This window comes from Festucalex cinctus, chromosome 7 (assembly GCF_051991245.1).
Source record: "Festucalex cinctus isolate MCC-2025b chromosome 7, RoL_Fcin_1.0, whole genome shotgun sequence".
NCBI classification, from domain to species: Eukaryota; Metazoa; Chordata; class Actinopteri; order Syngnathiformes; family Syngnathidae; genus Festucalex; species Festucalex cinctus.
In genome coordinates, this window is record NC_135417.1 from 8,934,854 (window position 1) to 8,957,671 (window position 22,818).

The following is a 22,818-nucleotide window of genomic DNA, read 5'->3' on the forward strand; positions in this document are numbered from 1 at the left end:
TAATGATTAAAATATTAATTAGAATAAAGTAAATAAAAAGTAAAGTATTCTCATTTGTATACTTATTAGAATATATTTTTTTTAAGGGAAACTATTTTAGTACTTTTTTTTTTTTTTTTTTTTTTTTACCTCATGACCAATCTGTCCATTAATAAAGAGCAAAAATGGGTCTTGAGCAAAAACTGTTACTGTGAATTTTCCAGTTAAAATATTTATAATTTTTAAAATACTTTTTCATTTTCTTAAAAAAAAAAAAAAAGCCAATATTTTGACATACAACTTAAAAAACCCCACCCTCAACAATATAAATTAATTGTTGGTCTTGTAAAACAATCCAAATAGGATATCTTAACATTTTATTTGCGCGTGTTTGTGTTTATTTTTTAAACGTTATATCCTTGAAGATTGCAACTTTTGTATACTGATGTCTTATTAGAACACACGTCTAGTGAAAAGCGCAGTGCGCTAGAATATGGACAGCCTTAAATGTTTGTAATATAGTACAAGTATATACGTAGTCCAATTTCTCCCACGGTTTAGGGTTGTCTTTTTGTCAATATGCAGTCTTGTGGTGCCCTCTGGTGGTACAATTGTGTCCCTCCAACTTGTGGTACAGTCTGAAGCAGGAAAGAGTCGGACAGCAGCAGCGAGGTAAGGTTATCTGTATGCAGGAGCGTAGTTTGCCAATAGGCAAGACAGGCGATTGCTTGGGGCCCCTTAGCCAGCAGGGGCCCCCAGAGGGCCAACAGATTTGACACAAACCGTATATCCTTCACATTAGCAGGGCAGCAATGACAATTGACCGTCTCAAAATTCCCTGAGCCAGGTTTTTTTTTTTTTTTTTTTTTTTTTTTTTAAATGCCTTACTATATATGGACGTTTCAAAAATGCCTTACTATACATGGTCTTTTTTTTCTTTCTTTTTTAATGCCTTACTATACATGGTCGTTTAAAAAGAAAAATGCCTTACTATACATGGTCATTAAAAAAAATGTTACATGGTCCTTTTCTTTTTTTAAACCATGTATAGTAAGGCTTTTTTTCCCCCTTTCTTCTTAATGACCATGTATAGTAAGGCGGGTTTAAAAAAAAAAAAAAAAAGACTAGTAAGGCTATATATTTTTTTTTTAAACAACCATGTATAGCAATTTTTTTTAATTTTATTTTTTATTATTATTATTATTTTTTAACAAACATGTATAGGAAGGCTTTTTTCCCGGGTTAAAAAAAAAAAAAAAAAAGAAGACTAGTAAGGCTATATATATATATTTTTTTTTTAACAACCATGTATTGTAAGGCTTTTTTTCACGGTTAAAAATAAATAAATAAATAAAAAAAGACTAGTAAGGCTATATATATATATATTTTTTTAAACAACCATGTATAGTAAGTTTGCTTTTTTTTTTTTTGAACGACCATGTATAGGAAGGCTTTTTTTTTTTTTTTTAACAACCATGTATAGTAAGTTTGCTTTTTTTTTTTAAACGTCCATGTATAGTAAGGCTTTTTTTCCCGGTTAAAAAACAAAAACAAAACATGACTAGTAATATATATATATATATATATATATATATATATATATATATATATTTTTTTTAAAACAACCATGTATAGTAATTTTTTTTTTTTTTTAAACGAGCATGTATAGTAAGGCTTTTTTTCCCGGTTAAAAAAAAACAAAAAAAAGAAAATAAAAAAAAAAGAAGACTAGTAAGGCTATATATATATATATATATATATATATATATATATTTTTTTAAACAACCATGTATAGTAAGGCTTTTTTTTATTTTTTTTTTATTTTTTTTTTAAACGACCATGTATAGTAAGGCTTTTTTTTATTTTTTTTTTATTTTTTTTTTAAACGACCATGTATAGTAAGGCTTTTTTTTTTTTTTTTTTTTTTTTTTAACAACCATGTATAGTAAGGCTTTTTTTCCCGGTTAAAAAAAAAAAAAAGACTAGTCAGGCTATATATATATATATATTTTTTTAAACAACCATGTATAGTAAGTTTGCTTTTTTTTTTTTTAAACGACCATGTATAGTAAGTTTTTTTGTTTTTGTTTTTTTAAACAACCATGAATAGGAAGAGTTTTTTCCCCCCTTTCTTTTTAATGATCATGTATAGTAAGGCGGGTTTAAAAATAATAATAATAATAAATAAATAAATAAAGAACATGACTAGTATGGCTATATATATTTTTTAAACAACCATGCATAGCAAGTTTTTTAATGACCATGTATAGTAAGGCGGGTCAAAAAAAAAAAAAAAAAAAAGCAACGTTTTACTATACATGGTCATTAAAAAAAATAATGCCTTACTCTACATGGTTGTTTAAAAAAAATGCCTTACTGTATAGTAAGGCGGGTTAAAAAAAACAAAAAAACAAAAAACAAAAACAAAAAAAAACATGAAGAGTAAGGCTTTTTTTTCTTTTCTTTTTTTAAACGACCATGTATAGTAAGGTGTTTTTTTTTGTTTTGTTTTTTTAAGACAACGATGTATAGTAAGTTTTTTTTTTTAAATGACCATGTAGAGTAAGGAGTTTTTTTTTTTGTTTTTTTTTGTTTTTTTAGAAACCACCACGCGATTAGTAATTTTATTTTACTGTTTTCTGACTCAGAAGTATTTTTGCTAAGCAAACTAAAAGAAGTCATTTGAGTGAAGCACAATTAATGGTGATTTTTTTTTTACAATTTTTTTTATTGAAGATGCAGATGTGCAATTTTTAAAATGACGTACTACGTATACTACAAATGGCCCCCAATCCCTTCTTGCTTGGGGCCCCTGCAGGTGAATGTTGCGACGCCACTCTCTGTATGTACAGTTTTTGTCTCCTGTTTTTATTTGGATGAATGAAACACGTTCAGTTACAAAAATGACTTCAAATGAACAACACTGTACAATGAACAAGCAGAGTTACTTTTCTTTTTCTTTTTCTTTTTTTCAAGATAAACACACTAAAAGTTGTTACCACAAAGGTTTGGGGAGTGTCGGGGTTGGGCTCACATGATGGAAGACACAATAGGAAATGTGGGTGGGGTGTGGGTGGGAGGTGTGATGTCATCATCCATCCATCCAAACAGTAGCACACATTAATCGACATATCGACAGGGGCAATTAAAGCTACAAGAACAAGGAAGTTGGCAAATAACCACTCCCTGGAAAACCCCTCACTCGTGCACACACAGCTGGGAGATAACATCGCGGTCAAAAGGGTTTTTTTTGGGTGGGGGACGGGATTGGGTATTTTGGTTAAAAAAGGACAAGAACTCAAAAAGGATCAGAACAGCTACAAAGATACCAAGAAACTTCATAATCATCGTCAAGATCATCATAATTGAGATTATTTTCCTCCTGATGACAAATACTCAAAAATATACATTTCATCATCATTATCTTCATTAGAATCGTTATTTATTTGTATTTTTTCCCTTTGGATAGCTGAGGTTGTAAAAGAGTGGCGAGTTGCTAGGTGACACTTTTTTGGGGGGGGGAGCGAAATCAAGAAAAGTCAGAGCTCTTTGGTTTGATTCTTTGAAAGGTGGGATTCGTTTTGGGGATGCGTGGCTTGTGAAAAAGCTTTGGACAAAAGCTACATTGAGAGAGAAAAACAAAACAAAAAAAAACCCATGAAACAAACGTAGCACGCTAGTTAGCTAATCTCGCCGTCTCCCAGCAGTTTCACTCCTTTTCTTTATCGTAAACACTTTTTTAATCACGTTAAGAAGCTATATTAGCCTTTGAAAAGCGGAGTCCAACATTTTATGGAGTCAAAATTGAAAGAAACTACTAGCTTAGCATAAAGCTAAATGGATGGTCTTGCAAAGCTAGCCTGTAGAAAAGTATAAATAATCATCATTTTAACGTTACGTCATTTTTATTTTTTTTTGTGCTTCGCTACGCTAACGGTGCTAATGGAATAGTCCATGGCATCAAATATTTTTGATCAGGAATGAAGCTGCGGGAGTCCGGCAGAGGTGACGCGGCGTCAGGTGGACGTCCGGAAAGCGGGAATGCCGCATTCTCTGGGGGCGGGGCATAGACTTTGGTATCATTCACTAAGTGGGAGGGGGGCATCCCCGCCCCGCCCCGGAGGCCCGCCTTCAACCGACTGGAGGAAGTGTCACCTAGCGACCGCCGTCCGTCCGTCCGTCCGTCCGTCACGGGGCCGCCCTTCCCCGCTTCCTGATTTGGTGCAGTCGCTCCGGACGCCTCCAGAAGCTTTTCAAGTCACCGACGGGCCAGATTGGCAACAGGAAGCGTCCCGGGTTAGGAAGGAGAAGAGAGGGCGGACTTCGAAGCTCAACGCCGACAGCGAGGGTGCGAATGGGGGTTGGGCTTTTGCAAAGGGAGGGAGGGGGGCATCCGGCCGGGGTTGCTATGCTAGCGAGTTCGGGGATCAGTCAAGCCTCTTCCACACTAAGATTATTTACATCACTAACAAAATAACTAAACTTTTGTTAAGAAGACAAAAAAAAAATCTTCAAGAAGCCTACATCTTACATCTATAAAACAATTTGACTGAAAATGTCCATTTTCATATTTATTAATTTTGAAAGGAAGGTCATAAAATGTAGCTTAACTTTGTCACATTACATTACGACTGAATTAATATGCTGAAGCATTCCCACAATAAAAAATAAATTGAAGCATTTTTGAACGACTATATCGAAATGCGTAGCAACAATCCTGCTCTAAAACTAACTGAAATGAAATGCTATCAACTGAAAATTTAAAATTTAATCTAAAATAGCATCTTGTGCTAAAAGCGATTCACTACCGTCCGAGTTTTGTGAAAGTGTACATAATGTCATCGCACCAGTTTCTGGCGATGACATCATCATCATCATCTCATCTTTTGGCAGGAAGTTGTCACGTGTGAACGTGCAAATTCCAGATTACGGATGTTCGAATTTTTTTTCAGACTGATACCAGTACGAGTATTCACATCGAGTACTGATACCGCTTGTAGTTTTGATCTGTATTTTATTTTTATTTTTTGTGGTCGGTATCAGCAGCCTCCATAAGTACCTGATACCATAAAATAAGGCCAAATACCGATAAATAATTTGACAGAATATCAGTGTGAAAGAGGCCCATAAACTCATGTAAGACCCCCAAACATGCGTCAGCATCACAACAGAACTGGACAGAAGCCCCGCCCACCATTGCACCTTGACCCCACCCCCACCCCATTTGGTTTTTTTTGTGTTTTTTTTTTTTTTTTAAAGCATTCATCTATTTGGTTTATCATCGGAGAATATGAGGTATATGATGAACTATCTCTCTTTTACATCCAACAGTGGATGAAAGAACAATAAAAAGATCAAGAAAACAAAAAAGGGGAAAGTTGAAGGGATGAAATTGAGAAATGAAAAAAAAAAACATTTGAAAAAAAGCATCCTTGCTTGTGTTTTGCTTTTTTTTTTTTGGTCACGTAGCAGTAAAGCTTTCAGAGTTTCTCCCTGGGGAGGAAAATGTTCAACACGTTAACGTTTTGCTCTGCTTACAAACATTTTACTGTACAAAAAAAATAAAAAATGAAAATAAATCGTGTCCGGGGAGGGGGCGGGTCCTCGGTTTACGATGAACTGAAAATCATACGTCGTCGTCAATCACTAACTCACTCAGTAGTCATAATTACAGTGAATATTGATATGAAAACACACGTATGCCATCAATAAAAAACAAACAAGAAAAAAAAAAAAACAGTAAGCACAGCAGTGACAAATTCCAACACCGGCCAGCAAACCGATTCGGTACGTGGTAAGCTCGTAAAACGAGGACCACCCGCATTTGTGAGATTATTTGGTTTGAAGAAGAAAAAAAAAAAGTTGGCGGGGTAACAACATCATCCTCACATCCATCCCAGAATATTCAAAGAAAATAAATTAACAAATAAATAACAAGGGAACAAAATCAACACTACCCTGAATAAATAGTACAATCAAAAGTCTAAATTTAAAATAAAAAAATAAAAAAATAAAAAAAGAGAGATAGTTTAAATTTTTGGTCTAAAATCAAGTCAATGTTTTTAAGGATCATTTTTTTCTCAGTCTTTTTTTTTTTCAATACATTGGCAATAAGTAAGCAGTAGTAGAACATAGATCTTTTTTTTTTCTTTTTTTTTACTACAAAAATCTATAGAAGCACTAACAGATACATTCCGTCTAAAGAGTCCACGACAAAAAGGCTTCTTGACCTTTGAGGCTTCGTGACCTCGTCGAAGCCGAGTCGTCTTTGGGTAAACGCCTGCCTGCGATTGCGGGGGGGGGGCGCCAGCGAGCTTGCAAAGTCACCATGGCGACAAATCCGAGTTCTTCCATTTCGGTGCCCACCAACAGCGCAAATACACACGTCACCTCATTTTGTCTATTTGGTTTGGTTTGCTTTTTGGAAAAATCTGGAAGATAAATTTCATTTTTTTTTGTTTGAAACCACCTGATAAAAATTTCTAGCACAACTACAAAAAAAAAGAAAATTAAAATGAGCTTTGTGTAGTAAGCGAGCGGGTTGTTCCGAATGACTGATGAGAATAAGCAGAAAAAAGTTTACAGTATGAGAAAAACGGCATCACAGCAAGCCGACAGAAAAGAAGAAATTGAGTTCAGTGAGGTCGTTTGCGTTTGCTTCCATCCGCTGGGCTGGGGAGGGGGGGCCGGACGGGGCCCACCTGGTGGCTTTTTTTTCTTTTCTTTTTTTTTGGCGTTCCACCTGTGCTACACACTTTGGGGGCGGCGCCCTCCAAAGTCCTCCCCGCCTCCCTTCCAGACACGTTTTTGGTTGGTGATTTTTGGTTTGCTCTGTTCAGTCCTTGGGTTTGTTTTGTTGTCTCTTTTTGGTTTGGGTTTTATTTTTGGTATCCTTTTTTTCGAAAAGGTGTGACGTCACGGCCGTGTGTCCCACCCCTTCACCTGGTGAGCAGTCCGTTGGGCAAAAGTCAGCCATTTTGGTATACGGTTCGACCAACTTACCCCAAAGGTCGTTTGCGCGACTTTCCCCATTGAGTATTCAATGGGGAAACTTTCCACGAGGGGATTTCAAGTTGAGCCGATGACCCAAGAGACGGTTTATGTCGAGCGGAGGAGCGGTTGGGGGAGGTTATCGAGTCCTGCTTTGAAACCCCGCCCACCACCGCCCCGCCGCCGACCCGTCAGTGGTGTGGAGTGTCTCGGACGAGGCTCCTGAAGAAAACCTCGAGGCCTTTGGGAAAAAAAAAAATGCTTTGGTTTCCATTTTGAGCGTTTAATGGCAGTCGGATGTGGACGGATGGCGGCGACGGACGACGACACGGACAAACGTTGATTGACGAAAGGGCCAGCGGCGACCGATTGTCGCTTCCGATCCAATCCAATCGCTCGTTCGCACGTTTGGAGCGCGCTGCCGGAGGTGAGATGAGGATGATGATGGTGACGATGAAGATGAGCTACATCTAAAAAGGCGATGCTAAGCTAATTGTAGCATCTCTCTGAAAATGGCCGATGAAGGATGCGTTGTCGCAGTGGAGTCCTGGTCCTGGATAGCTTGACGATTTATTTACATGTCCTTGGAATAAAGCTTTTCTCTCCGTATTTTTTGGTATTTGAGATTTTGGTATGTTTGTCATTTTTTTTTTTTTTGTCATTGTGTGTTCCTCCTCCTCCTCGTCCTCCTTAGGTATATTTTTGGTTTCAAACATCTCCTCCTCCTCCGCTTCCTCTTCAGACCCACAAAAAAAAAAAAAAACATTTGAAAAATCCTCCTTTCCTTGTCCTCTTTTTGTCATTTTTGGTTTAGACGCTGGATGGCAACCTCGTCGCTCGTCTTCTCTTGAGTCTTGAGGTGCCACGCTGATGCTGACCCAAAAAAAAAAAAAAATACAATTAAAGAAAAGAAAAGGTTTTTTGGTTTCGGTCTTCCCCTTCCCGCCCACTTCTCCCCTCCTCGTTCCCTCCCTCCTTCTTCCATTCTGTGGCTTTTTTTGGCATCGCGGGAGGGAAGGACGCCGAGGCCCCTGGGATAAGAAGAAGTGCGCGAGAGGAAGAGCTAGCTTTGGTGTGGAAAGGCCAGAGAGGCCCCGCCCCCTTCCTTCTTCCCTCCCTCCTCTCTGATTGGCCCGGCCGGCGCCGTCACTCCATCTTGGGGCTGTGCGCCAACTCGCCGGACGAGCAGTAGGAGGCGGGGCTGGAGCAGGGGGAGGGCGAGCAGAGGGTGGGGCTGATGCTGCTGGCCGAGGGGCCGAAGGGAGACGGGCGCGAGGCCTTGGCCACCGCCGCGCTCAGCAGGCCGGCGGGGCACGGGCCCGCCGGCCCCATGTGGAGGAGGGCCGGGTGGTTGAGGAAGAGGGAGGATGCCAGGCCGCCGGTGCCCTGGCCGCCCGACGCCCCCAGCATCATCTTGCCGCCGCCTCCCTCGAGACTAGAAAGAGGGAGCTGGCCACCACTGGCTGCCAGGGCTGAAGGAAGCACACAGCCAAAAGGTGTTAGACACGATTGCACATGTACAGTACGAACACATCATAGATGTCGGAAAAGAATGAGCCCAAAAATGGTCGGCGGTACGAAGATTCCATCTGACTCCAGCGATAATCTGACACACCGTAGGAGCCGCATGGCTCAGCGGGTAGATTAGCTGTCTCCCATCTGAAACATTGAGTGACTTTTTTTTTTTTTTTTTTTTACATTTTACTCTTTCCCAAGTGTAAAGTTTACTCTGTTTAAACTGGGACCAAATATAATCTGTTTTAGAGTAAAATAAGAAATGTATTGTGTACAAGTCAATGTCAATTAGCAGCGAATTCACGTGTTTGGTTGCTGCACAAAAGTTCAGTTATAGCAGTGATCAAATATTTCGGTCATTTATGATGAACGATGCAGGGAGGAAAGGAATCACATGAGGAAGATGAACATGCACGACGACGACAACAACGTTACTCACGCAATGGATTTTGATGGTGTGGTTTGATTGTAAATTCTACAAAGGAATGTTAAGGCCACAAATTAATACACTAAATTTAGTGGCATAAGATTGCAAAAAATAATAATAATAATAATTTGAGAAAAGTTGTTCATTCCCCCCCACATATTTTGAAGTTATTTTGAGACTAAATGTAAAAAATGTAATCCTACTCAAAAGGATGATTATTATATTATTTTGAAAGAAAATGCGTGACAATTTCAGGGGGATGAGAAAAGCAGAATAATTTCAATATTTCTTTTTGAGAAAAAAAAAAGCATATCGTAAACCTATATCATTTCATGATGTCTTTGTGTGACCTTGACACTGCTCAGTAAAACGGAGCAAAACCGACGACGCTCGGGATGGACTCGAGTTCTGGCCTGGCAAAAACACACCTTGAATAGTTGCCAGGGGATTGTTAGCGAGGAGGGCTTGGTTCATCCCCGTGCTAACGCCCATCACAGTGTTCCTGTTGTGTCGCACGCACGCACCGAAAGCAGACAGGGACAGGAAGAGAAAAGAAGATTAAGAAGCAGCTTACAAAAAGGAAAAGCTGGATATACAGTGGAACCTCAAAATTCATGTTTGGCTTTTTGTTTTTTTGATACGCTTTACATCCATGACTCATTGTTAAAAGCTAAGACCATCATTTATTATTTTCAAGTGACTTGGGAGGGTTCCACTGTACATGCAATCAAACAGGTGCAAAAAGACATTTTGCTCATGTGTAAAAATGAAACCAAAAGGGAGAAAATAGCTTCTTTTTTTTGTATCAAATCTTCATGGTTCAGCAAGTTCTCATGAGAATTTCGGCGGAAACGGCAGAACAAGTTCAACAACCACAACACACCGCAGGCCCAGTGCAGAGCGTCAGAAACAAAAAAACACAAGGAAAAAAAAGAAAAGAAAAATCTGCTTTTACGGTGAATTTATCGACAATTTGGCAAAATTCTCATGAGAACAACTTCCTTGCGTTGACGTTTGTGACGCAAGTGTGACATGCGTGCGTGTCGTCGTCGTCACCTCAAGTTTGCGGCGAAGTCGCTGAGGTAGCTCGGCACCTCGCCGTTCTTTTTGCCCACACGCCACAAGCTGCGAACGCACACACACACTCAGTTAGAATGTATTGCTCGTATTGTACAGTTGACACCTCGACACCTCAACAACTTCAATTTGTACTGCAAATACGGAAAATCTCCTAAAAACTGATGGCCTCCACAAAAGGAGTTAGAAATGCGTATAACAGAGAGGATAATAAAATACTAACAACATGCATCTGGAATGTACACAATAAACAATGAGTACAGTACTAGTTTTTTTTGTTTTGTTTTTTTAAATAATATTTTGTGTTTTGGAAATTAAAAAAAAGTGTTTGGAATAGTAAGTTATTAACTCATTCAAACCCAAAAACATTGAAACACGTTTTTTAATCCTTCATGCCCAAAAACGTATTTATATGTTTGTTTTTGTTTGTTTGTTTTTTAATGCTCGAGCATAGAGAAGGCTTTGATGCAGCCTCTGACCTGAAGAGGTTGCCTAAAGCAACGGTAGTTATTACAACAAACAGGGGGCAGGAGGCAGAAGAGTATAAGAGATCAGACATGTTGCAACAAGCTCTTTAACTCATTCACTCCTAGGCCTTTTCACTGGATTTTGACTGAATTTGCAAGGCCCAGAGAATACTGTGCTCTATTGCTATAAAAACATGGAACCTATCAAAAGAAAGATAAGAGTCTCTTCTTTCATCAGGTAAAAAAAAAAAAAAAGTATGTTTTTATCTGTTTCAGTTTGCAGCAATTTTCAAAACGGAAAAAGATACAAACAAACTTGTTGAAAACACTGGGAAAAAGAGCTTGTTGCAAAATGGTCCTGGCTGATCTCGTATACTCTGCTGCCACCTGCTGGCCGTTTTTTGTAATGACTACCATTCCTTTAAGTGACCTATTCAGAGCAGAAGCTGCATCAAAGCCAAAAAAACAACAATAAAAAACGTATAAATACGTTTTGGGGAGTGAAGGGCAAAGTATTAAAAAACGTATTATACGTTTTTGGGGTTGAATGAGTTAATGTTTTCAACAGGAATATTAATGAAACTTAGCTATACACTAATGCTAATTGCTGCAAAATGGAAATAGGGACAAGATACTTTTTTTTCCTGATAAAAGAAGAGACTTAATTTTGGTAGGTTCCATGTTTTTAAAGCAATAGAGCACAGTATTCTCTGGGCTTTGCAAAATCAGTCAAAATTGAGTAAAACTGCCAGGGAGAGAAGGGTTTATCTTGATTTTGATTATTGGAACAACTGCATGCGCTCTCTCCAGGGCCTTGCATGTAAGTTTGGGTGTTGTTGACAAGCATCTTACCCGGGGTTGAGACTGAGCGCGCTGTGGCCGGGGGTGGCCGGGCTGGCTGTGCTGCGGGGAGGAGCGGCGGCGGCGGGAGCGGCAGGGGGAGCCGGAGGAGGCGTGACCGGGGATGGAGCGGAGCTGGAGGTGAGGCTGGAGGCCAGGCTGGAGGTCAGGGGGCAGATGGGGGACATGGAGGTCGCCGTTGTGCTACTGAGACTGGTCACGGCCTGGGACAGCTGGTTGCTCATCTGATATGAGGGACAAGAAAGAAACACAGTGGATTTAAAGAAAAAAAAAAAAAAAGGCTTTTTTGTCCACATTAGGTGAGCAGCAATATCGCAGGAGGACCCCTGCATTTATTGAGCAGGTCAAAGGTCAAAGTGGCGGGCTGACGCACCATGTGGGGGCTGAAGCAGGGGGGCTTGTGCGCGGGCGGGGCGCCGGCGGGCTGGCTGGGCAAGGGAGGGGTGGAGCTGCTGGGGTTGATGCGCTTCTCCTTCTGCCGGCGGTTGCAGAACCACACCCGGATCACCTCCTTCTCCATGTTGAGCTGCTCGGCGATCAGCAGGATCTCCTCTGAGGTAGGCTTCTGGTTCTGAAAAACGACCACCGCCACGTTTACGTCAAACCGGACGAAATTGCAAACTTCCTTGACAAATTCCATGTGTGAGTCTTGCAAACTGAAAAAGCTCAGGGTTAACACGTCACAACTTTTTAGAGCACCTCTCAAGATGTCAAGTCAATATTGAGGTTGTCAACAGCATAAAAGATGACATCATTCTGATTCGTTGCCCAGTACAGTAAAAGCTTTGATTTTCCAGATATTTAAAAAAAAAGAAAAAAAGAAAAAGAAAAAGTAAAATATTTTCATTTTCAATTTCATTTAATAATTTAATTACAAATGTATTCGAAAACAATGTATTTTAATAAATATACAGTAAATTAATGTATGATTTTTTTTAAATTAGCAAGAAAATCTATAAAAAAATAAAACTTAAAAATTTCACATGAGCATTTTTGTCAATACTTTTTCAATATTTAGAAACTTTTTAAAATAAAATAATAAAATAAAAAAAATATTGCTAAAATATTGTTAAATATAGAATTTTGTCGGAATACTCATGTCAGCATTTACTCAATATTTAATCCACAAAAAAAATAAAAATAAATAAAATAAAATAAAATAGGAAAATATATTTTTGGATCAGCAATAGCACTTGCCTCGTAACATTACTTCAACAATGTAAATGATCACGAAAAAAAAGTAAAAAAAAAATATCAGCAATGTTTAGCATGATACCATGTTTTAATTTAAATATTTAATGTAACATTTCTAAAATATTTTGGATTACTTTTAATGTGTGTGTGTTTGTCCTTTAGAATGTAATCAACACAGTTTAATCAATAATAAATACAATAATAATTGTTTTTCTTTGCATAACCATAGCATGAATCTCGGATTTGCTTTCTGTTTGGATATTCAGTCTGGATCATTATGAAAAACTGAAGAAAATGAAATTGATGCGCCTTTCGGAAAGCTGTCCTGGTCCTTACCGTCAAGAACGCACGCTCGAGGGCGACACGCACGTTGGTCTCGATGCTGGTTCTCTTCTTCCTGCGGCGGCCGGGCATGCCGTCGAAGCCCAGCGAGGGCGACGACAGCGAGCTGGGGCTGTGAAGGGTGCTGTCGATGGACATGGTCTCTGCCAGGGAACGCCAAACACACCGTCACAATCCATCCACTCATCATCATCCTCCTCCTCATCAGGAAGGACGAGGACCCAACCTGCGTCGTTGAGCCACTTCTCCAGCAGCGGCTTCAGCTTGCACATGTTCTTAAAGCTCAGGTTGAGGGCCTCGAAGCGGGAGATGGTGGTCTGGCTGAAGTCGTTGCCGTACAGCTTGCCCATGGCCAGGCCGACGTCTCCCTGCGCGCACCGGACGCCACGTTAGACTCGCCGCAAAAACAAAACAAAAAAAGCCGACGGACGACTGCGATGAGCGTTGCGTATACCTGCGTGAAGCCCAGTTTGATGCGTCTCTGTTTGAAAGTGCGGGCAAACTGCTCCAGCTCCTCCAGGTCGCTGGGTTCTTCGGGGTGGGAGGGCACCGGGGGCAGCGAGGTCAGGCCGCCGCTCACGTCCAGGCTCTTGTCTCGCTGAAATTGGGACAGCGTCGTTAACGGATCGCCAGCAACAAATGACCTTTGCAAATATTCTTTTCATTTGGAAATGAATCTTGAATCATTTTCTGTCACAAAGTGTGCAAGAGCCTAAAGACTCCATCAGGGCGCCAATTCAATTTATTTTCATCTAAATAATTTATTCATAATGGATGAATATATAGATGGTGTAATAAATAAACTATTATTTTTTTTAAATGGATTAATTTATAATTTTTTTATTTCATTAACTAAAATTTTATTAACACATTTATTTATTAAATTTATTTCTTTACATAAAAAAACAGACATGACATGTTGACATGGAAAAGAGAAGAATAAATCTTTTTTTCTGGCTTTCTTTTTTTTTTTTTTTAACAGGAAATATTTACGTTTCATATTTGAATGACCTCTTAGCATCCCTAAATAAATGACTTTAAAGTATGAAAAAAATACTTAAATACTAATTTTGTGCTTTAATTAAATTACTTTTATAACAATAATGTTATATTGTAATCTAATACAGCATCTTCTCAGAAAGAATTTAATTTTTTTTTTTTAAACTATTAAATGTAGGACTGGGCATTTATTAATTTCACAAATTAAACATAAGAAATAAATAATTGTAATTTTGTTATATCAATTTTACTGAATTACAATTCATGCAATAGCCTGTACTACATATAGGGCATGTCATTTGACTAAATTATTAATCAGTCATCTCTTAATTGACTTATTTTAATGGGATTGGGGTAGCTTCTGAATGTTCTGAACTCCTGTTTCCAGCATTTTTTTTTTATTTGTATTTTTTTAGCAGGATGTTTGTACAGTGGGGCTGAACTGGCTCTGGCTATGCTGGCTATGTTGTTCTTCCAACAGCGCCTCTGCTGGTGGCTGCTAAGTAGCGCACTCCATTTTGCCTCACTTTGTGTACCCAACACAAATCCCATTGCCCCGCGCACTCTCATAGGACGGAACCAAATTTGGTTCCTTGTCTCTTCTTCTTCTTCTCTTTATTGTAATTCACGCCACAGAATGAATTCTTTGTCCCACCTGTGCTTGCAGTCCCATTCGACTCTGAGCAGACAGCAGGCTCCCTTGGTTTGGTTGAGGTAGCGGAATAAGATTTGGTGTCGATAGGAGTCCTGCAATCAACCGTGACATCAAGCAAAAATGTTTACGGAATCCTTTTTGGCAGAAAAAACAAAACATGTTCAGCCCTACCTTGCTGGCCCTGCTGCGCCTGCGGGAGGAGGAACTGCGCAGTCGACGACAGCGAGTGGCTGGGCACCAACACCACTTGCTGCTGGAGGTGCAGCAAGTGCTGGATGTCCTGGTGAAGACCGGACCACAACACAACGTGACACAATAAAGATGGCGGCAGGAGCGCGCGTGGAGGCAAAAGTGGGGCGGAGGAAAAGGGCATGCCAGGTGAAAACGGGAATTGTGAAGCAGGGATTCTCAAACTTGTTTTCACATTCTATTAAATACAAATGGCCAGGCGGACCCCAAATTACATTCGGCTCTCACTCAATTTTGGTGCGCTTTCTGTAAAGCCCAGGATGCCACAAGGTGGCGCCAAAGCCCAGGCTAATAGTCAAGTACTGTACAGACTGATCTGCTGCTGCTGAAAATAAAGAAAATGTGTAATTTCCACTAGTGAAAATAAATTGGAGGGAAGAAAAAAATATATATACTAAAATATTCTTCAAAAACTTTTTTTCCCATGAAAAATGGTGAGAAAATTGAGCAATGGAAACTAAATTTTATCATAGCTTAATTTGTAAAATTATAAGAGAAATAATGACATCAAAACATCTTTTTTAACAAAAAAAATTGCTTATAGTTTTGATTTCTACAGAAAAACCCCCAACAAAAGTCTGTATGTTTCCTAAGCAACACGTAAATAGCAACTGTAAGTAAATAACAAAACCAATTTCTTGTTAGCAACTCGAGCAAGATGAAGATCCTCCCTCCTCGCCACAAAGAAATTATCTTAAAACAGCCGAGATTAACATACTTCCTTGACACCAATCACTACCCTCTCTTAGGGCATTTCAGAAAAGGCACAAAAACCCAAATCGCTGATAGGTCAAATGGTAAAAAATGAGTACGCAGGGGTCATTAGCTTCATGCCCTTTAAAAAAAAAAAAATTATATAACAAACTAAATATTTCAAGTAATTGGGACTTCCTAAGTGACATCAGTTTGAGAACCACTGTTGCAAAAGGTTCGCTCGGTAGGCCCTCGACGGCTCCGATTGGCTGCCAGTACCTGGGCGGTGAGCTGGATTGGCTGAGAGAGGGCAAGCTGGGGCGGAGGAGGTGGGGCAGGGACGCTTTGGGCAGTGTGTTCCTGTGTGCTCTGTCCCTGACCCTGCTGGCCTGTTTGTCCCGCCTGCTGCTGCTGCTGTTGTTGTTGTTGTTGCTGCTGTTGCTGCGCCTGCTGCTGCGTCTGCGTCTGCTGCTGCTTGTGGCCCTGCTGATTGGCCGCCGCCGCTGCCGCCGCCGCCGCCGCCTGGGCTTGCTGCGTGGCCTGAGCGGCGGCGTGGGCGGCGTGAGCGGCGTGTGCGGCGCTGGATTGCTGCACGGCGGCGGCCAGCAGCTGAGCCTGGGCCTGCTGCAACAGGAGCTGCTGCTGCGCCGGCAGCAGAGCCGTCAGCTGGAAGCGGCGCCGTAGAGGTGGGAGAGTGTTAAGAAGGCGAGAGAGGCCAAAGCAAAAGCAAAGAGTGAGGTGCGAGAGAGAGAGAGAGCGTGAGAGTATGGCTATGTTTGAAATCACTTCACTTTTTTTCCTAGACTTTTTTTTTCCCTAATCGTCACTTTTTGTTGCGCTAATTTAATACCTGTTAAAGTGCATAATTCCAAACACAGCCTGCCAGTGTATGCGTGTGCGTGAGGTCTCACCCCTGCCAGCTGGGAGCCGGTCAGCATGAGTTGTGTGTGTTGCAGCGCCGTCTGGGAGGGGGTGGGCCCGTGAGAGGGAGGCAGCGCCGGGGACATCTCGCCGCACTCTTCCATCTTATTCTGAAAGGATATAAGATATCATATCAATACAGGACCATGAAGAAGGATGTTAGCAGGTTTAAGGAAGCAAAATGTGACAATTAAGATCCTTTTTATAGTACTAAATAGTTGCAGAATGTACGAATGCAAAACACTTGAAATGAAATGTTTGTGCAGGTAATCACTTCCAACCAAAAAATTTTATAACATGCTTTTTTTTTTCTTCTCTCTTTTTTTTAACTACAACTTGTATTTTGTATTTGTGATATGTTTATATGTTCAATAAAACCCAATCAATCAAATTAATCAATCAAGTATGAACTGGGAACCTCAATTTCTTTGGCAGTTTTTTTTTTTTTTTTTTGAAAGAAAATTTGGCGTCAATTTATTTTTGTTATTTTTTCAGTGTATTTATGACGGCATAGCCCCTATCACCTCTGTTTTGTTTTGTTTTTCGGAAAAATATTCAAACCTATTTTAATAGTTTTCCCACATCAAACCAGGTTGATCTGTGCACACTTGACATGCCTCTCTAGATTTTGTGGGCCAAAACGGCACCAGTGTTTTCTTTTCACTTGCACAAAGCGATAAAGTTCCTTCCAGGATGGAGCATGTCCCAACTGGAAGAGTCCCGCCCACTCGTTTGCATTTCTTCCACAGCATATGCAAATGTATCAATTTATTTCGGCGTTCTGGGAAATGCGAGAGGGGGGGATATGCACTGCCAATAGTGGGCCTGCTTGTTTACTTAGGGCAGGGACACAAAAGGAGCAAGTCTGAGCTCTCCCGCTTGCAGTCAAGCAATTTTCTGAACGACGTTAAGGCACAAAAGACGAGCAAACACGACGCACGCACGCGCGAGCACGTGTGCACGCACACTCACAAAAGCCACTTACCTTGCTGCTGCTCAGGCTCGGCGAAAGGGAAAAGGGATTGACCTTCATTGACTGAGCCTTGATGAAGAGAAAAAAAGGACAGAATTGAAGGATTGATTGAAGAAGTGATTTTTCATTTCCAAGGAGAGCAAACACATACCAGGAAATGTGACAATCATTTTGTTTTGACTCAAAAGGTTTTGCGGGCGATGTTCGGATTTAATGCATGTTGGGGGCATCGCGTTTACTACAGCAGGGATTCTAATCCATATTGCATGATTGCATCGCCGCGATTGTCCATCCGTTTTTCTACCGCACGTATACGGATTAGGGCCACGTATGTGCTGGAGCTGATTCCAGCTGACTTGGGTGGGGTGAGGTACTGTATGGCGGGTACGCTCTGGATTGGTCGCCAGGAGATCACAGGGAACATAATAGATACGATGCACAGCAACAACTATGTGCTAACGAGAATTTTATTCATCAGATGGCATCTGTACCATTGTAACATTTGTCAGAAAACGTCTGGGCTCATCGAAGCGTATGTAGTGACATTGTTGATATTTGTAATCATTTGATTCTATGTGTTTCTATCATGCCAATCCTTCAAAAAGTTTCATATGGGTGATGATTGATAACCATTCCAGGGCGTACCCTCCCTCTCGTCACAAAACTCAACTCACTACTTGATAGCCACCAACGATCGGACAAGCACGATAGGAAGCGGGACGGAGCGGCGATGAGTTGGACGTACCTGATGATTCGATTCGGATGCATTGCGCTCGGAATCTGCATGGAAAGACAAGGAAGCAGTGAGGTGAGCACAACAACACACAGTACAGTCGCCTCAACATCCAGCATCTCTTTCGCCTTCAAGGAAAATAAATAAATAAATAGCTAAACAGTTAATTTGAAACAATTAACGCCAAAGAGGCGGCTCGGTTACTCGACTCTGCAAGCAACCACTCATATTGTGCTCTGCTTAGAAGTAGGGATGTAACGATATCCAAATATCACGATACGATAATTATCACAATATTGTGGGGAGGTGGGCGATATTTAAAAAAGGTCACAATATTGTAAAAAAAAAAAAACATAACAGCAATACATATAAATTACCTCCAATCTCTAATAAGACCTAATATTGAGGCACTTAATCGCTAATGCAAGCCCATATTGAGTTCCTCCACATATTGACTCGCTTCAAAGCATTTTGCAATCCCCTTCATCTGACAATTAGTGTATTTTAAACATAGAAGGGTCAAAACATACCTAATAAAAATTTAACTACACTAAAAAAAAACTAGCCACCAGAGGGTGCTATAACTGCACAAATGGAAATCAACCTGATTTTTTTTTTGGTTGTAGCTTTTAAATATTGTGAACATGACGATGACCATATTGTGGCAGTTGTAATATCACGATATTGCCGGTATCGTTACATCCCTAGTTGTCATGTACGTGTAAATGTGTGTTGTCACCTGTGCTGTCCAGCGGTGAGTCAGCGCCAAGTTTCTCAAGCTCAGCTGGCCTTGGCATCCTGATATCTGCAACACACAGACAATAGGCGTCAAATGTGGGCCAGGCAGCGTTTGTTTGTTGATGACAACAGGAAAGAGCGGCGACTTGAGGTGAAGGGTGGGAGTGCTGACAGACCACAGTGACACCCCCCCACAGTCTCTCACTGTACGCCGAACGTGGGTGAATCGTTCACATCGAGTGCGGCAGGGCCCACTTGCTTTCATTTATTCATATTTTCCAATTAAGAAAAAAAAAAAAAAAGAAAGAAAGAGTAGGTTGAGCTCAGGCTAAATTTGAACTCGACACGTTTGCGTGGGAGAGAACTTGTTTGGACGCTCTAAAAGGTCACGAGTGTGTCATTGGTGGCGAGTCCTCGTGGATCGGTGGTTGAAACGTTTTTCGACTATTTAAGGCTCTTTCTACTCATTTTTTCCTCGCCAACCAACCGCGAGATGAACTCGCCTTGCAGATATCTGAGAGCCTTTAACACGTGCGCGCACACACACACACACACACACACACACACACCCACACACACACACACAGCCACTTCCCCTTTGTGAAAACATGCAAATCAGCCCAACGACCAACTAATTATATCGTGCCACCTGCATAATAAACTCACAAAAAAAAGCACTCTGGTCTTTCCATAACATACTTTTTTTTTTTTTTTAATTAAACGGCAGATGGTGATTTTTGACATTCAGTAATTTGCTTGTTTAAGCTTTAAAACAAATATATAGGCAGACAGAGAATAATCAATGTAACAATACGATAGGAGGAATGATCGCATTAGAATGAACAATAGAACGATAACAGAACAAGTGATAGAGCGAATGAGCTTGTGAATGAATTGCATTTTCATTGATTCCAATGGGAACGATTGATTAGAAATGCCAAAGTGTTTAGAGATACAAACAAATTGTACTCGTATCTCAAGGTACCAATATCATTGAGACCTCTCAACTCTTCTCTGCTTACCAGTACGGCACTCATTTTATTGTTCTTTACAGAGGATAAAGAATATCGTCCTGAGTACCAGCAATTCAAATTTGTCCTCTGTAGTGGACCTTTTTAAACCTGAATATCTCCCTCCCAGTGCATACGATTGAATTAACTCCGTTTGTGCTCTATAGAGGACATTCGGAGCTTTCCAATGATTTCCAAATGTGTAGGGGTGGGGCTTCCCACAGTGCAAGCACTTTTTAGGGAAGAGGAAAAGTAAGTGTGCTGTATAACACTTTTTATTGAACAAGTTTAGGCTTAAATGTTGTTAGCATGTTTTCTATAAGACTCTTAACGTTTTTTTTTTAACTGTATTTGAGCCTAGCATTCGAGTTTTAAAAAATGTCCTCTGTAGTGGACACATTATAGCTTAATAATAAAACCTTTTTTTTTTCCACAAATTTATTTTGCAGTATTTTACTACCATAGTATAGCGGCAACTACTGCTGATGAGGACTTACTTGATGTCAGATTTTGTTTGCCTTAAGTATCAGTGGCTGCTATCGGGAGCCTCCATGACTATCAATACCTTAAAATAAAGCCGGTATTGGGACTTGTCCATCCCTAATTAATAGCGTCTCAAAAAGAAAACAACCAAACGTGCATAGATGGCAAAGCAGCAGGAAGTGCATGAACGTACTAATTCGGCGAATCAGTGGACAGGATTCAGTCATGTGACTCAATGGCAGGCGTATGCGACGGAGTCTCCAGTCTCAAATAAATGATTTCATAGCTAGCCTGTAAATGGTTCAGCTTTGACATGATTGACATCAGTCAAATTGATCGTATTGGTAAGATGTGGCGAAAAATGGTCGTCATGACGATCAGTTCACCAACAAATGTGTTCCTCCACCACTTGCCAACGAAGGAGTATGATGAATGTCAAATTTTTAGCAAGTCCACAAGCTCGACTGCCGTTAAAAGAAAAGAGAAGTCAGTCTGCACAACACAGAGACTCATTTAGCAAACGTGCTTATTGTTCCATGACAAAGCACGTACAGTAAATGTTGGCAAGACATCACCAACATCATCACCTAAAACCATTTTCTGACAAACTTGGTTGCACTGAAAAACACGTCAAGTTGGTTAAATATTAATGAAGAAAAAAAAAAGAAACATTTCAACTTTGAGAAGTAATGTAATTGTGATTAAATATTGTAATTGCGATTTTACATGATCATTTTTTCAAGGTCCCCTTCTTGTGTCCTTCAAAAAACAAAACAAAACACATACAATAAATTTAATGATGAATTAATATGCAAGAGTTTACGTACTTCAATTAGATGTGTTAACTTACTCAACACTGACTTAGAGTGTGAATTTAAGTCAGTGAGTCATACATCAGATTATAAAAATGTTTTTTTTAATCACTTCAACTTTTTATGTTTCATTAAACAATGATATGGAAACGTGGACTGCACTTGTTTAGCAGTCAAATGATCTAAACTACATAAACAAATATATAAAAACAATAAAGCCTACTGACATTAAGTGGTTGGTGTTTTGTTTTTCTGTTTTTCTTTGTCTCCAAATTTCAGTCTTTGTGATTTGAATATTGCATTCCAACACACTGCGATTTGAAATTGATTAATTAGTCAGTCCTAGACTGGACATAACTTGAAGTTGTGCATATGCTGCCATGGAATATTGTTGTGCAGAAGATGTATGAAGCACTAAAAAAGAGCTGTTGCTCAGAAATGTATCCATCAATAAAAAAAAAACATTTTTTGTAGGAAATTGTTATAAGAAAAATGATGCGTCTCACAAGATCTTTTGGGGTATTTCAGTCACTTTGTATCTCAAGGCTGTAGTTTGACTTTATTTTTGTTTTATTGCACAGTGGCTGAGTCCTTATTTACACTTGTATGAGCGTTAAAAAGTTTTAATGAACTAATTAAATTGTGGCCAAATTTCCTTTTTGTTCAACACAGTTTCCAAGTAAAAACAAAACAAAACATTTGACACAATTGATTCCTGTTTACAGGGGTTGGGGGAGGGGCTAATAAAACATCCATAATGTGACTTGCGGGGCGCACAAAATCCTCAGCCAATATCGATTACCAGATGACACGATGACGTCAGCGGCTAGCGTAGCGGCCGAACGGCGTGCCACTGCCGGCCGGGGACAGAACATCAAGATGCTTTGGTGTTCTCTCACTTCCCCACGTTACTTCCCCATTACAAGTTTAATCGTGTGTGTTACTTACTGGTAACATTAGCATGCTCAAACATTCCACGCGCACAAAACTTGTCATTTTCAAGGAAACACGAGAAGATGAGTGCTTATTTGGCCGGCGATGACCAAACGCAGCTTGCCTTAGTATCTCGTGCATCTCAGCAGGCTGTGTGCAACATTTTGTGCTGTCTAATCCAGCGTCATGTTTATATGATGCAATGCTGGCAAGTAATTTCCTCTAGCCAAAGTTCTTCAAGAAACGTACGACCACATTCGGGAGAAATCTAATTATTTCTGTAAAATATGATCAGTTATGAGAAAAAGTACATTTAAAAAAAAAATAAAAATCTATACTATACATTATTATTTCATTTTAGTTTTATTTTATGCCGTTTTTCTTTTTAGTTTAATTGATGGGCACTAAAAAAAAATGCAATAAAGGTTTTATGAGAACAAAACTTTTCTTACAAAAAAAAAATAAAAATGTTGCAGTGTTGTCCTTGAGATAAGAGTTCAATTTGTTCCGTGACCATGCTTGAGACTCGAATCACTCCAATTTCAAAACATCTTTCACTATTTCATGAATGGAAATTGAAGCCTCTATTTTGAATCAATTATTTCCTATTTGCCATCAAGCAAGTTTGAGTTGAGTTCACTGCCACCATACAGCACTCGTAACTCAAAAGATAAGTAGAGTCACCAGCATCTCAAGAACTTTAAAACTTTAAAATCAATTGGTTTTTTTTTTTTTTTTTTTTTTTAGCTTGATAGCTTAGCTTGTTT

General features: G+C 39.8%; 1 protein-coding gene across 7 annotated transcripts in view; it reads right to left on the reverse strand.

Annotated features, from left to right (window-relative positions):
- Nucleotides 1–7,949: 7,949 nt before the first annotated feature.
- The window catches only part of pou2f2b (POU class 2 homeobox 2b), an 84,438-nt gene continuing 69,569 nt past the window's right edge, over nucleotides 7,950–22,818 (reverse strand). For 5 of the 7 annotated variants that reach the window (XM_077527723.1, XM_077527725.1, XM_077527720.1 and 2 more), the window contains 15 exons: nucleotides 18,815–18,880; nucleotides 18,088–18,122; nucleotides 17,355–17,411; nucleotides 16,360–16,479; nucleotides 15,728–16,114; nucleotides 14,678–14,786; nucleotides 14,507–14,598; nucleotides 13,307–13,450; nucleotides 13,079–13,220; nucleotides 12,847–12,995; nucleotides 11,690–11,887; nucleotides 11,308–11,540; nucleotides 9,968–10,036; nucleotides 9,340–9,413; nucleotides 7,950–8,441 (listed from right to left, as the gene is read on the reverse strand). In XM_077527723.1, coding sequence (XP_077383849.1) covers nucleotides 8,116–8,441; nucleotides 9,340–9,413; nucleotides 9,968–10,036; nucleotides 11,308–11,540; nucleotides 11,690–11,887; nucleotides 12,847–12,995; nucleotides 13,079–13,220; nucleotides 13,307–13,450; nucleotides 14,507–14,598; nucleotides 14,678–14,786; nucleotides 15,728–16,114; nucleotides 16,360–16,479; nucleotides 17,355–17,411; nucleotides 18,088–18,122; nucleotides 18,815–18,880 — 2,201 coding nt within the window. In that variant the 3' untranslated portion in view covers nucleotides 7,950–8,115. The remainder of the gene's footprint in view (nucleotides 8,442–9,339; nucleotides 9,414–9,967; nucleotides 10,037–11,307; nucleotides 11,541–11,689; nucleotides 11,888–12,846; nucleotides 12,996–13,078; nucleotides 13,221–13,306; nucleotides 13,451–14,506; nucleotides 14,599–14,677; nucleotides 14,787–15,727; nucleotides 16,115–16,359; nucleotides 16,480–17,354; nucleotides 17,412–18,087; nucleotides 18,123–18,814; nucleotides 18,881–22,818) is intronic. The other 2 variants (XM_077527727.1, XM_077527726.1) reach the window with 2 other exon arrangements.